This window comes from Erythrolamprus reginae, chromosome 1 (genome assembly GCF_031021105.1).
Source record: "Erythrolamprus reginae isolate rEryReg1 chromosome 1, rEryReg1.hap1, whole genome shotgun sequence".
In the NCBI taxonomy this organism is placed as follows: Eukaryota; Metazoa; Chordata; class Lepidosauria; order Squamata; family Dipsadidae; genus Erythrolamprus; species Erythrolamprus reginae.
The window spans coordinates 114,863,977-114,877,132 of NC_091950.1; the positions used below are offsets into that span (position 1 = coordinate 114,863,977).

At 36.8% G+C, this 13,156-nt stretch overlaps 1 protein-coding gene across 1 annotated transcript in view; it reads right to left on the reverse strand.

The window, feature by feature from the left end:
* Window positions 1–1,194: 1,194 nt before the first annotated feature.
* MPPED2 (metallophosphoesterase domain containing 2) overlaps window positions 1,195–13,156 on the reverse strand; it is a 174,949-nt gene continuing 162,987 nt past the window's right edge. Inside the window, exons 6-7 of the mRNA XM_070762101.1 lie at window positions 7,355–7,468; window positions 1,195–2,821 (exon numbers count right to left, since the gene is read on the reverse strand). Of these exons, the coding sequence (XP_070618202.1) occupies window positions 2,703–2,821; window positions 7,355–7,468 (233 nt within the window). The 3' untranslated portion in view covers window positions 1,195–2,702. The remainder of the gene's footprint in view (window positions 2,822–7,354; window positions 7,469–13,156) is intronic.

Sequence of the window (13,156 nt, forward strand, 5' to 3'; positions counted from 1 at the left end):
AAACTGGCCGGGCCTTCGTGCCACTCTCAATTTTCCTGGGAAATTTTTCTGGGCCTGGGTTCTTAAGTAGAAAATGGTTCTTAAGAAGAGGGGGGGAAATCTTAAACATCCGGTTCTTATCTAGAAAAGTTCTGAAGTAGAGGTGTTCTTAGATAGAGGTACCATACATAACAGGAGATATAAAACATGAGCACATTTACAAAACATTGTGTATTTAAGGGGATCCAAAACAGAAGTCTATTTGTTTATTCTGAATTCTAGCTTATATCAAGTGGAAATGGGAGGCATAACCTTACATCTCCTATAATAATCATACCCACTTTATGAAAAGCAGTGTAACTATTCACATGATAAGCTCACTTTTCCCTAGAGGTTATTTACATTGAAGCGTGGGGTCATAATCCTGGATCTATTGCAGGATATTGCAATATTATTTTTATGACCCTTGATTTGCACAAACAGATTGCATACGTGAATCCTTTCCCCTGAAAATGTACATAATGTTGATTTTACACTAGTTCTACTTGGTTAACAAACTACACAATTATTTATGTGCTTTCCCGAAAATAAGAACCTGTCATATTCTTTTAAACCCTAATATAAGTGCTTGGCCTTATTGCCATGCACTCAAAAGCCTGATTAGGTTTATTATCAGGGGATGTCTTATTTTGGGGAAAACAGGGTAACTGTCATTCTATTCAAATCATTTTCAGCGGAGGGTCATCTGATACATTATGACATGGTTTGATTATTTACTCATAAAACTTACTCAGATTTTATAAACGACAAGCTGATAGACCCAAAACCTGAATATGTTTTGGGGGAAAGCTATTTCATTTTTTTTGCTACAATTTTGCTTCAACTGGCGTTTTGATTCACTAATTTATGGATTTGATTGCTATACACTTGAGACAAAAGGTTCTAGGGCAAGGAATTGGAAAGCTATCAATAGTTCTCTGATATATGCTCAATCTAATGACCCATTTAATCTATCATCATCAGAAGGAGAAGGAGTAGTAGTTGAAGACTTTTTCCTTTTCAACAATGTATATGATTCACTGAATATTGCATCCAAGTGTCTTGAGGAGTACTGAGCTGGGTGTGGCATTATTTTGTAGAGTGGTGCTGAGTGCATGCATTAGAACAAGTATTTAATTTTTCCAAACCATAAAAAAACATGCTCAAACAGTTAAATATTTAAAAATCTTGCAATTTTATTTGCATATAAAGGCCGCTAGATATATAATATCGCAATAAATTTAAAGAAACACCTGCTTTCCTAAATTCCATGAAGATAACATAAAACAGAAGAAAGCTCAATAGCATTTACAGTGATAGAACAGAAGTAACTATCTGCAACAATATTTTGTGCTAGCAAGATTGCATTTACACACAGTGCAAAATAAGAAAAAAAGAAATGGAAAGACAATTCAATAATATTTTAAATATAAAGGACAACAAAGCCTTATTTTAGTTAGGCTTGATTGTATTTATTTGATTCTATACATGCCCGAAACTGCACAAAGATTTTAAACTCAAGCTCTTGAAGGCCTTGAGCGATTGGAAAAAATGTATCACATCCTTTATCATTTAGATGTGCTATGCAGCATAATTTTGGAGATGCTACGCTGGCAATACTATATGCCTTGCTTTGTTATAATGCACAAAATATATATATATAAAAATCCATATTTAAAAGGAGTCCACATTTACATGTTTTTACTGCATGGAACACCTGCTCGTTGCAGTTTTCATTCCCATATTTTTAAAAACTAAAATAATTTAAGAAACTCACCCAAATTGGGACAATTTAGATAATCATATACAGGATGTTGCTATCTAACTGATCATTAAAGCAGGCAGGCAAACTAAACCTAGAAAGCTATTTTCCCCTCACTACTGCAATACCATTAATAAGCAGAATTTCATAGAACGCATATGTATCAATCAAAAAACTGATTTCTGATCCAGCTGTGGTACACAGGAGCTCTGATGGGTAAAGATTCTTCCAGATCAAGAATTCTTTTCAAGAAAGGGAAATGATTCACTGAATTGAATGGAAAATCTAGATCCAGTTTAATAACTCCGTGACCACAGCTTAGCACAGGTGTAAGCATATCTAGAACCATTAATTCTAGAAGTTTTCAACACACTTCATTGAACATTGAATTGTGATGTGCATTTGCACAGGGACATATTCCAACCTCTGATTCATGGAACATATACATGCTAATAAAAATGACCAAAGAATGGCATTTTATCATTGGAGATCCTCCCCCCCCACCCAAGAAAAAAAAAAGTTGTGCAAATTTGGATCTGGGTGGGTTTTTTTTTAAACAATGCCTTTTATAATCTTATTTAATAATATTAAAATAAGGTGTCTTACTCATTAAAAGAAAGCTTGGCTGTCCTTTTGAGAACACTAACAATTTACAATGGCAAGTTAATTAAGAGAACATAAAACTTCATTTTACAAATTCACAATGTTTTATCAATTTTCAAATAGATGCTGCATTTCCAAAATAAAAAGAGAGAGAAAGAGAGAGAAAAGAAAAAGCACAATCCCATCTTATTTTTCTCTGTAACAACAATTTACAAAAAAGCCCTACAATTGTTTGTAAAGAAACATGTTAAGAGAATGAATGTTTTGTAATTAGAAAAAATGGCAGTTTATAGACCTTCCCCAGTGGAGTAGTGGTCTTTCATGATCCTTGTGGCGTCGGCAGGTCAAATATAATTGGTGGGTTGGTAGGCTGAAAGCTGACTGTACACGTTGAGGCATTAATGTATGTTGTATAACCATCTGTCATAATGCCGTAACCTGTAGAGAAAATGTGTCACATTTACTGTGATGCGAACAAACATTGATTCTAGTATAATGCCCTCTCAGTGACAAAAGAAAGGGAAAATGTTCTTTGCACACTTTGGAAACTGCATTCAGTTAAAGCTTTAAATGTAATCCCAGTAATCAAAAATCACCCACATAACTCTTCCCCTGGGTTTTCAATTAGTAAAATTTTGCTTTAGTATGAACTTAAATTTTTTTAAAAGACAATGATGTCTTTATTTTATATTATAAGAATTATTTATTTTATATTATAAGAATTATTTCTAAACTTGATTTTAAATTCACCACGTGTAAAGTAGGGCCATGATATAAAACAATGCTTAATTTAATCGGTGTTAACACCTCTTTCATTACACTGGCAATTTAGCTACCTGATATATCATAATAAGTCATTTTAGAGAACTTGGCAAAATTTTTCCATTGCCTCCCAAACAATTTTTTAAATTCAAACTTCATCCAGATGGTCCACAAGTCCATTAGACTCTTGCCTAGCATTTCTTTGGGAGGGAGTACTATTTAAAGGAGGGGTCCCCAACCAGTAGGCCATGGTCCAATGCTGGTCTGTGGCCTATGCACAATCGGGCTGGTGAGTGGTGGGAGAGCACATGCACACAACCCCACTCCCGTGAGAGGTAGGTTTGGAACTCACAGCCCCACTCCCACAAATGAAGTGGGAGAGGTTGGTGAACGCTAATTTAAATACAATAAACACAGATCATAAATATGTTCCCCTTTGTTCAACAACCTGTTCCATTGCAGGTGATCAATTGTCATCAAATTGGTGATAAATGGCAAAAAAGGGAGAATCAAAGCCAAGAACTACTTTTCTAAGAGCCTTGCAATGTAGAACATGGTGCTGTGATGTTGTCTTTTGCTTTGTTGCTGATTACAAAGAGTAAAGGCCAACAGCATGTGGGCTGGTATAATTTTCTACTTATTCTGAAATTTGTCAACAGGACAAGACAATGCTAGATGGTGTTGAATCTCTTCCCTGAGTGTTCCTTTTCACTCTCTTCAGGGTTGTATCTTTCTTTGGGTTCACAAAAGAAGCTTAAAAGCTCTGATTCAATTTTCAGTGATCAAACCATTCTCTTCATGTTCAGAAGACAGGAAAAACTTAAAAGCTCCCACAGTGCCATCCTCAGTATTAGAAGACTTTATAGTAACTGAGACATTATAAATGTGTGTGTGTGTGTGTGTGTGTGTTTGTGTGGCAAAAAAGCACGCAAGAGCATGTCCATGCTTCTCTTCCAGTGCTGGTGATACTGTCAGGATATTGGATCTATAAAGAGAAAGACCTCTTTTCCATATGCTGTCCAAGGATTCTGTGCAATATACTTTCATGTTTTCTGTTCCATTTTTAAATTCTGTCAATTGTCCAGAAATGCTTGTGGTGAGTGGGAGGTCATACTAACTTAAATAAATAGGTAAGAGAGAAAAATATTTGCAATTTTACTCATCAAAAGCCAGATTACTGAGTTTAGTGGCACCTAATTCTTGTTCTGTCCCTTCATATGAAAAATAATCTTATACAATTTACTCTTAAGTTAAAATTTAAATGTTAGAAGAATCAGTGAAACTTTAGGAAATACTGTTTTACTTTACCCATTCTATGCATTCAATGCAAATCTTTACAATGAATAATTAAGGTACGGAGGGTTAAATCTATACATCTGAGAGCAATTATTTCACAATTGTTGTAAAAGCAATCTTTCTAAAAAAATCCTTTTGAGTTGTTTTTAAAATATTTATGATTTTGCTTTTTAATAAATACTGAAAAGCTGAAATCCTTAACAGTATGCAACTGCTTGTCGAAATAATGTAAGGGTTGCATGAACATTTATAGGTTAACTACGAACTGAATTAAAGGAAAAATAATTTTAATTCTGATCAAAAGAGATATATTGGATTCATTCATTCATTCATTCATTCGTTGGAAAACCCATTAATATAAAAACCAGACATACACACCATGCATAAAATTGTAAAGGCCTAGGGGGAAAGAGTATCTCAATTTCCCCATGCTTCGCGGCAGAGGTGGGTTTTAAGTAGCTTACGAAAGGCAAAGAGGGTGGGGGCAATTCTAATCTCTGGGGGGAGTTGGTTCCAGAGGGCCGGGGCCGCCACAGAGAAGGCTACATGAGGATACATGGGTGGTCTTAAAAACAGAAAGCCAACCAACCCAGTCCCATCCCTTCCTTTATTTTTCCCCACACATTGTGCTGTACAATTAGGTTTGGCAGGGGTGGGTTCTAAGTTGCCTCGCAGCTGGTTCATTTCCTTCCACAGTGCGTGCATATATAGTGTAAAAAATCCAGGGGGGGAAAAGCCATTACAAGATGGCTACCGCATGCATAGTGACAGAAACTTGGCTCAAACGAAGAAAAAAATAAATAAACTTTTTTTTAAAAAATGGTGGCACCCATGGACCGGCACTGACCGAACCGGGTTGGTGACATCATCATCACAATGTCACCAGCAGGTTGCTACTGGTTCGGGTAAACCGGTCCGAACCAACCTCTGTATGTTTGGGAATCACATTTCTCTATCCATGTTATCAGCTACGGTGCACGTTTGTACTTTCCATATTTCTCTATGGCTAGGTATAGCCATACACCTAAGGTATAATAGGGCATTTGATGTTTAAATAATAATAATAATAACAATGTTGTAATAGTATTTTAACAAGAGGTTTTACTATGTTTGAAGAGATATGCTTATATAATGCTCTTGAATACTCATTACATCTCTTTTATAGTTAAAGTGTACGTTACCAACCTAGTCATAAACTTAAATTGTATAATGCTGAGCCTCACAATAGCTTTCCATAATGATCTCTCCATCAGCTAATTCTATTATTAGTGGAATTTTGATTACTTCCAATGTGGAAAAGAACTACAAAAGCTGCAGGCAGTTTCCATGCTCTAATATTTGGGTTTTTTTTCGTCATTTAGTTAACATTAATACCTAAGCATCAGTATTATACAGCTTACCTTATTTTTTATATGGATGCTGCTGTGATTAAAGGCTAGTCAGCATTACAAAAACCTATTTGAAAGACTTTATATAGCACCAGTATAAAATTCAAGTTGCTTTAAAATAATGCAAACTGGGGATGGCGCGTTGGGGGTCGGGGGGGGGGGGAAGAAACAGTACCAACCAACTGGACATTTTGTGTTTTATAAAGTTCTCCAGAGCTGTGTGCTTATAGAGAGCTTAAATAAAGACTGTAAGAAATTTCCACAAAAAAGGAAGCATGAAATATAAAGCATTTAAATATATAATTTTTAGTTCTGGGGTCACTACATTGCTCTCTCTCTCTCTCTCTCTCTCTCTGCTCTTTAAGGCAGCACTTGTAGTATTTGTCTCGCTGGGATATAAACGCGACTAAAGATCATTAAATATTTAAAACTCCTGCTTAGTTTATTTGAAGGAATTTCTCATTACCCCATAACCAGATTTGTGTGCTAGAAATGGCCCTGCTTTTAATTTAACATTAAAGCAGGGTATTTTGAAAAGCTTATCTAAAAAATACACATGCTATTTAAAAACATCTGAAATTTAAACCAGATTATGACTCCACATACCCGCTTCACATGTTATTTCTTCATCTGCCCTGCTATTTGGATTATGTTGTTCACATCTTGAACTTTTTATAAAAAACATATGCAGAATGAAACCACTTGCTGCAAACGTAAATGGTCTCTTTTATCCAAAAGGCTCTAAATGGTTTAAAGATGTTACTCATATTTGCAAAATTGTACAAGATTTTTAGGGAGGCTTCAATGCCCAGAATAATATGTACAAAAGCTATAAATTGGGCATTGTACAGATAGTCCTTCACTTATGACCGCAACTGATCCTAAAATTTCTCTTATTAAGTAAATTTGTTAAGTGAGTTTTGCCCTATTTTACAACCTTTCTTGCCTCAGTTGTTAAGTGAATCACTGCTGATTGATAAGTTAGTTAAGTGAATCTGGCTTCACCACTGATTCTGCTTGTCAGAAGATGACAAGACGTGATGACATGACTTTTGGGACACTGCCAGTGGTCACAAATATGAACCATTTGCCAAACATTTAAATTTTGATCATGTGACCAAAGGCTGTAAGTATGAAAAACATTATGTCACTATTTTGAGTGCCATTGTAACTTTGAATGGTCACTAAATGAACTGTTGTAAATCAAGGACTACCAGTATTTGTCTACTACATGTAGCATTTATCAGGATGATAAATAACTTGGTACAATCAAATCTGTACTTTCCTATTATTGATTCAAATGGCACCAGGCCACTTCCTGTGACACACAGTTCTCCTTATCTTTCATTGCTTAATCTTCAGCTACAATATTGGTTTAAATGTTAAATGTTCTGTCTTATACATGATCAATTTTTTTTTAAAAAAAATAACTTTATTCTATTAAAACCCTTTTCTGACATAAAATACCAAAAAGAATGACTAATATTTTCTTGTCACGAGGCATCTTATTTCATGGATTGCTTACCTTCATGGATACCTCCAAAGACGTGGAGTTTGGGTCTTACTCGCCTTTGTACAGTGTTTAACAATTCCACACAGCCAACCCTCTGCAGCTCCTTTGGAACCCAGTCTCGGAATCCTAAAAGTATGATAAAAACTGATTGTCTTACTTTTCTATATGTAGATTAAGTTTAATGCAGATTAAGTTTCAGGAAGCAATAACTCAACGACGGTTTACAACATTATCTATAATTCTAACACCATTATAATCATTGGCATATTTTTTTTACAGTTATGGGCATTATTTTTTGCCTTCCCAAATAATGTATGTAGCAAAATTATTTTGCTACACAATTTGATTAAGCTAATTGCACAGATTCATCTACATAACATGAGGCTGTTAAATATGTATTCTTGATAGTGGTATACCTTCTCAGCAATCCTTTGCTTTTTCTTTAATAGTGATTGCCGATTGATCAGATAACAATGGCTTACAGAGTTACATTCCCTGAACACTTGGTAGTTCACCTATTACACATATCTAACATACAAAGCAATAGTATTTCATGACATCGGACTAGAATATCTCCGGGACCGCCTTCTGCCGCATGAATCCCAGCGACCGGTTAGGTCCCACAGAGTTGGCCTTCTCTGGGTCCCGTCGACGAAACAATGTCGTCTGGTGGGATCCAGGGGAAGAACCTTCTCTGTGGTGGCCCTGACCCTCTGGAATCAACTCCCCCTGAAGATTAGGATTGCCCCCACCCTCCTTGTCTTTCGCAAACTCCTTAAAACCCACCTCTGCCGTCAGGCATGGGGAAATTGATTCCCCTGGGCCGTTTCCGTTTTATGTACAGTATTGTCTTTCTGAGATGTATGAATGTTTTTTATATTAAGGGTTTTAAATTGCTTTTAATCATTGGATTTGTACTGTTTTGTTGTTATGAGCCGCTCTGAGTCTTCAGAGAGGGGTAGCATACAAATATGATAAATAATAATTTAGCATTTAATGTACTGCTTCATAGTGCTTTTACAGCCCTCTAAGCGGTTTACAGAATCAGCATATTGTACCCAACAATCTGGGTTCTCATTTTATCCACCTCAAAAGGATAGAAGGCTGAGTCAACCTTGAGCCGGTGGTAAGATTTGAACTGCTGAACTACAGCTAGCAGTTAGCTGAAGTAGCCTGCAGTGCTGCACTCGTAACCACTGTGCCAACCCAGCAATTCAATGCAAAATCCATATATGCGTGAGAGCATGTGAACTGGCCCTATCTCTTGAAATCTGATAAGCCTTTAGAACAATATGAATACATTGAACATATCTTAGGCCAGTGATGGCTAACCTTTTTTTTCTCAGGTGCCAAAAGAGCGTGGGTGTGCGCTATCATGCAAGCGTGAGTGCCCACACCCATAATTCAATGCCTGGGGAGGGCAAAAACTGCTTCCTCTGCCCTCCGGAGGCCCTCTGGCAGCTGGAAACGGTCTGTTCCCCAACTTCTGGTGGCCCAGTAGGCTCGTGTTTTGCCCTCCCCAAGGCTCCAAAGGCTTCCCTGGAGCCGGGGGAGGGTAAAAGTGCCCTCTCCCATCCCCCCGGAGGCTCTCTGGAAGCCAAAAATGCCCTCCCAGAGCCTCTGTGCAAGCCAAAAATCAGCTGGCCAGCACACACATGGCCGTTGCAGCTGAGCTAGGGTAACTGCTCGCGTGCCAGCAGATATGGCTCCGCGTGCCACTTGTGGCACCTGTGCTATAGGTTCGCCATCACTGTTTTAGGCAATACCATATATAATATGTTTTGTAAAGCTTATATTAGCCTTTGTTATTTTGGTATCCTCCATGCTTCATGGGCAAGTGACCTCCCCCAAAATTGATTATGAATGGTGGATTCAACCTGAAATGTCGTGCTGTGTAATGCGGGACATGTTAGCCCAATTACAGTACCCCTTCTTAAAACACTGAGCTAGCAATAGCATTTAGACTTAGATATCCCTTTGCAGTACTTCACAGCCTTCTCTAAGCAGTTTACAGAATCAGCATATTGCCCACAACAACTTGGGTCCTCATTTTACCCGCCTTGGAAGGATGGAAGGGTTGAGCAACTTTGAGCCTGGTGAGATAAGAAATGTAAAAATGCAGGCAGCCAATGATCGACAGAATTAACCTGCAGTACTGCGCTCTAACCACTGCGCCACCATGACTCATAATTTAGTTCCCTGGAAGACTTTGCACTGATACTTTTCCAGATTGCCCCAGCTTCACACTGTGCATGCAAGCACAGTGATTGGATTTTTCCAGCCATGCCAATGGAAGTGTTGTCCATGCTTGCTTGTACAGTCAATCTGGAAAAGCTATCCAAACAATAGTGGCGAGTCTTCCAGAGGATGCAGCCAAGTCTGTTTTTCAAGAACAGTTGCTTGGCTTGAGTCACTGCATTTCAAAAAGCCTTGCTGCTAAACTGTGCCAGATTGTGAGATGGCTACTTTCTTACTGTGGCCTTTTAAAAAATCTAAGAGGAGGCACCATTATGTGATTCTGTACCATGGAAATGCAGTAGGTTTTTCCCAGATAAAGTGAATAAAGTACTTTTGCATACATCCACTTGCACACTGATGGAAACTACAGAATCAAAATAATAACTATTACTGCCATATGGCCAGTGATGGGCTCAGGTATGCAGAACCGGTAGAAAAATTTGGATTTTTTTTCCCTTCTGGGCTCTGGGTATGTTTTTCCTATTGCAATAAATGAGGTTGAATGTGTAGAATTTTAGAAGAGCTGTGTGTATGTATGTGTGGGTGTGTGTGGGTACATACACATACAGTTTATATAGTAGATAATATATATTTTTGTGTGCCTGTGTGTAATATGTTTGTACACATATGGCATATATACATAGAATTAAATAGTACATTTTGGATGTTCAGTAATAGTAAATAGATAGGGAAATTGTATCTCTTTGAGGCAAGGAGAGGCCAGGCACACTAACCCTAACCCTTGACATGAGTAAACATCAGGTTGGCCACCTTTAAGTCAGTCACATGACCTTTAAGCCAACCCCCCAGGTCACATGATTGTCAAACCACTCCACCTGGTCACATGTCCGGCAAGCCACACCCACAAAATAAACCACACCCACAGTGTGGTAGTAAAAAAATTTGTAGCCCTTCACTGCATATGGCAAAGTAAAAGGAAATCCAGATTTTCAAAATCGTTATCTGAAAAATGTGTAATTAGGAAAATCAAACAAATATAAATCCAAAGATACGAACACTGACATCCACACAAGCAGCTTTTTTGAAGAAATACAGCAAATAAAGAAAGATGGCTGACATACAAGGCTGTATTAATACATGACAAGGAAGAATTGTCTTGTTGAAAATGAGAGACAACTAGGAGAAGGACATTATTTTCAATGGTTTTCTTATAAACAGTTAAGAATTTTAACATGGACAAAAGGACAATTGAAATCGAGGAGAGGAAAACTGAATTTGAAGTAAAACAATGTATAAATGATGACCATATAATAAAGAAGTACAAATTGTTATTAAGATTTGAGGATGAACAGCTAAAATACCATACTCAAGACCCACCTGTATCGCCAGGCATGGGGGAACTAAGACATCTCCCCCAGGCTTTTTATATTTCAAGTTTGGTATGTATGTGCTGTATGGTTTTTAATTGTTGGGGTTTTTATATATTTTTTATTATTAGATTTGTCCCATTGTTACACTATTTCTTATTACTGTTGTGAGCCGCCCTGAGTCTTCGGAGAGGGGCGGCATACAAATCTAATTATTATTATTATTATTATTATTATTATTATTATTATTATTATTATTATTATATAATATGATAACATGGACTACAAATGTTGATTATAAGAATTGTTTCTATTGTGTTTGTGGATAACAAACAGAAAAAAATATGGACAATTAATATACTATGTAGTAATGCAACAGGATTATAATAAAATACCCACAGTGCAAGATTGGATTGTAAAATTGATTGTGTTTGCGACAAAGTTGACCATTTTGGTCAGGGAAAACAATATATTTTTTTAAATGATTGAAAACCTTATATGGCCTTTTTGTTGAAAGAAGAAAAGAATGAAATGATGATTTATGAATTTGGGGATCACCTGGGTAAGGGAAAGAAAAAGATATCTTGATTGCAGAGTCCTCTGTGCTTTCTAATAGGCTAATTGCTAGCCAGAAAGATGTTTCATTACCCAACTATGTAAGATCAATATAAATGGGTGTGGAGTTTATCCAGTTTACATATCTTTAGCTCACTCTGCCAATTTTAGTGGATTTTTCCTGGATAGTTCCTGGTTTAGGCTAATGTTTTCTGCTTGATTGTTTGACTGTTGCTAATCTTGAGATTGGCTGCTGGAAAGGATGTGTTCTGGTCTTTCCTTCTTAACTTTTGTATTGTTTCTTAAACGGTTTGTAAATATGTTTTATTTTCTATGTGCTTATTGATAGCTGATTTCTCTGAATATCAAGCTTCTAACATTTTTTTGAGAAATGCCTAACATTTTTTGGAGTTAGTTTGTTCTAGAATGCTCAGTTTCCATGATTGCAAAATTAATATTAGCCCGTGAAACAGCCCAGTCAAGAAAAATCAACAGTGCTATACAGTAGTACCTCTAGATACGAGCTGCTCCACATGCGAGTATTCCAAGTTACGAGCCACAACGCGAGCACCCGAGCTCAAATTCAGGATACGAGCCGAGCTTCCTCTAGGTGGCGCAAGACTCCTTGTTTCTGGTTATCTCGGCGCGAAAAACAAAGTCTAAAGGCATTTGTTCGAGATGCAAGTTGATCGACTTATGAGCTCAGGTCTGGAACAAATTAAACTCGTATGTTGAGGTACCACTGTATCTATCTTTATTGTATGGTTACATTATCAAAATCTTGCAGGACTTGAGAGAAGGTATTCCCTTTACCAGGGAGAGTTCTAAGAGTTCCTTTCCCATGTAATCTCATCTTCTCTAGGATGAGACATCGTTTACATGCTCCTTGTTCTGTCTCCAATTCTCCCTGTTGTTTCCTAAGGTCATTTCCTCTACCATCATACCATCGATTTCAAAATGTGGGCATTAATATTTAATTCCCTAAACTATACTGTGGTTAAAGTATATAAAAGATTGTCTTCTCCCACTTATACCAAAGCAGATTGACAATTTTCAAAGGCCCTTTCTTTTCTGTGTGCTTCTACCAAATGAAATGTAATGGATATCTGCTAAGGAGAGCCTTATGTTCAATAGTGATAGGAGCTGTAGAGTATATGCTTTAATGCTTTTATGCTGCTGCCATTATGGTTGCTTTGCAATTTTAAATTTGTTGTTAACATTCCTCTTGTATTTTAATATTGTATAGTTTAATTATCTTTCTATACTCTACTCGAGGGACTTTAATAAGGGTATGGTACAAAATGTGGTAAACAAATAGACGGAAGCAACACTGATTGACAATCAATTTCACATGCTGTTGTGCACATTCAAATGTGTACAGAACAAAGTATTCAATGAGAATATTTCATTCATTCAAATCTAGGGTGTGTTATTTGAGTGTTCCCTTTATTTTTTTTTGAGCACTATATATATCAGGCATGGTAGGATTGCATAACACAATAGACATTATAATTTTATAGTATGTTTACACAGAGCTCATTTTTTACAGCGTTGTAGCTGATAATGCTAATAACATTCTGTACATACAGTACCTTGTGTGAAGAGGTTATTGTATACTGTAGAGTGGATGTACTGCCTTTTATTCTTCTCCAAAGAGAAGATTGCTGAAAAAGCCTACGATCTTACTTTACAT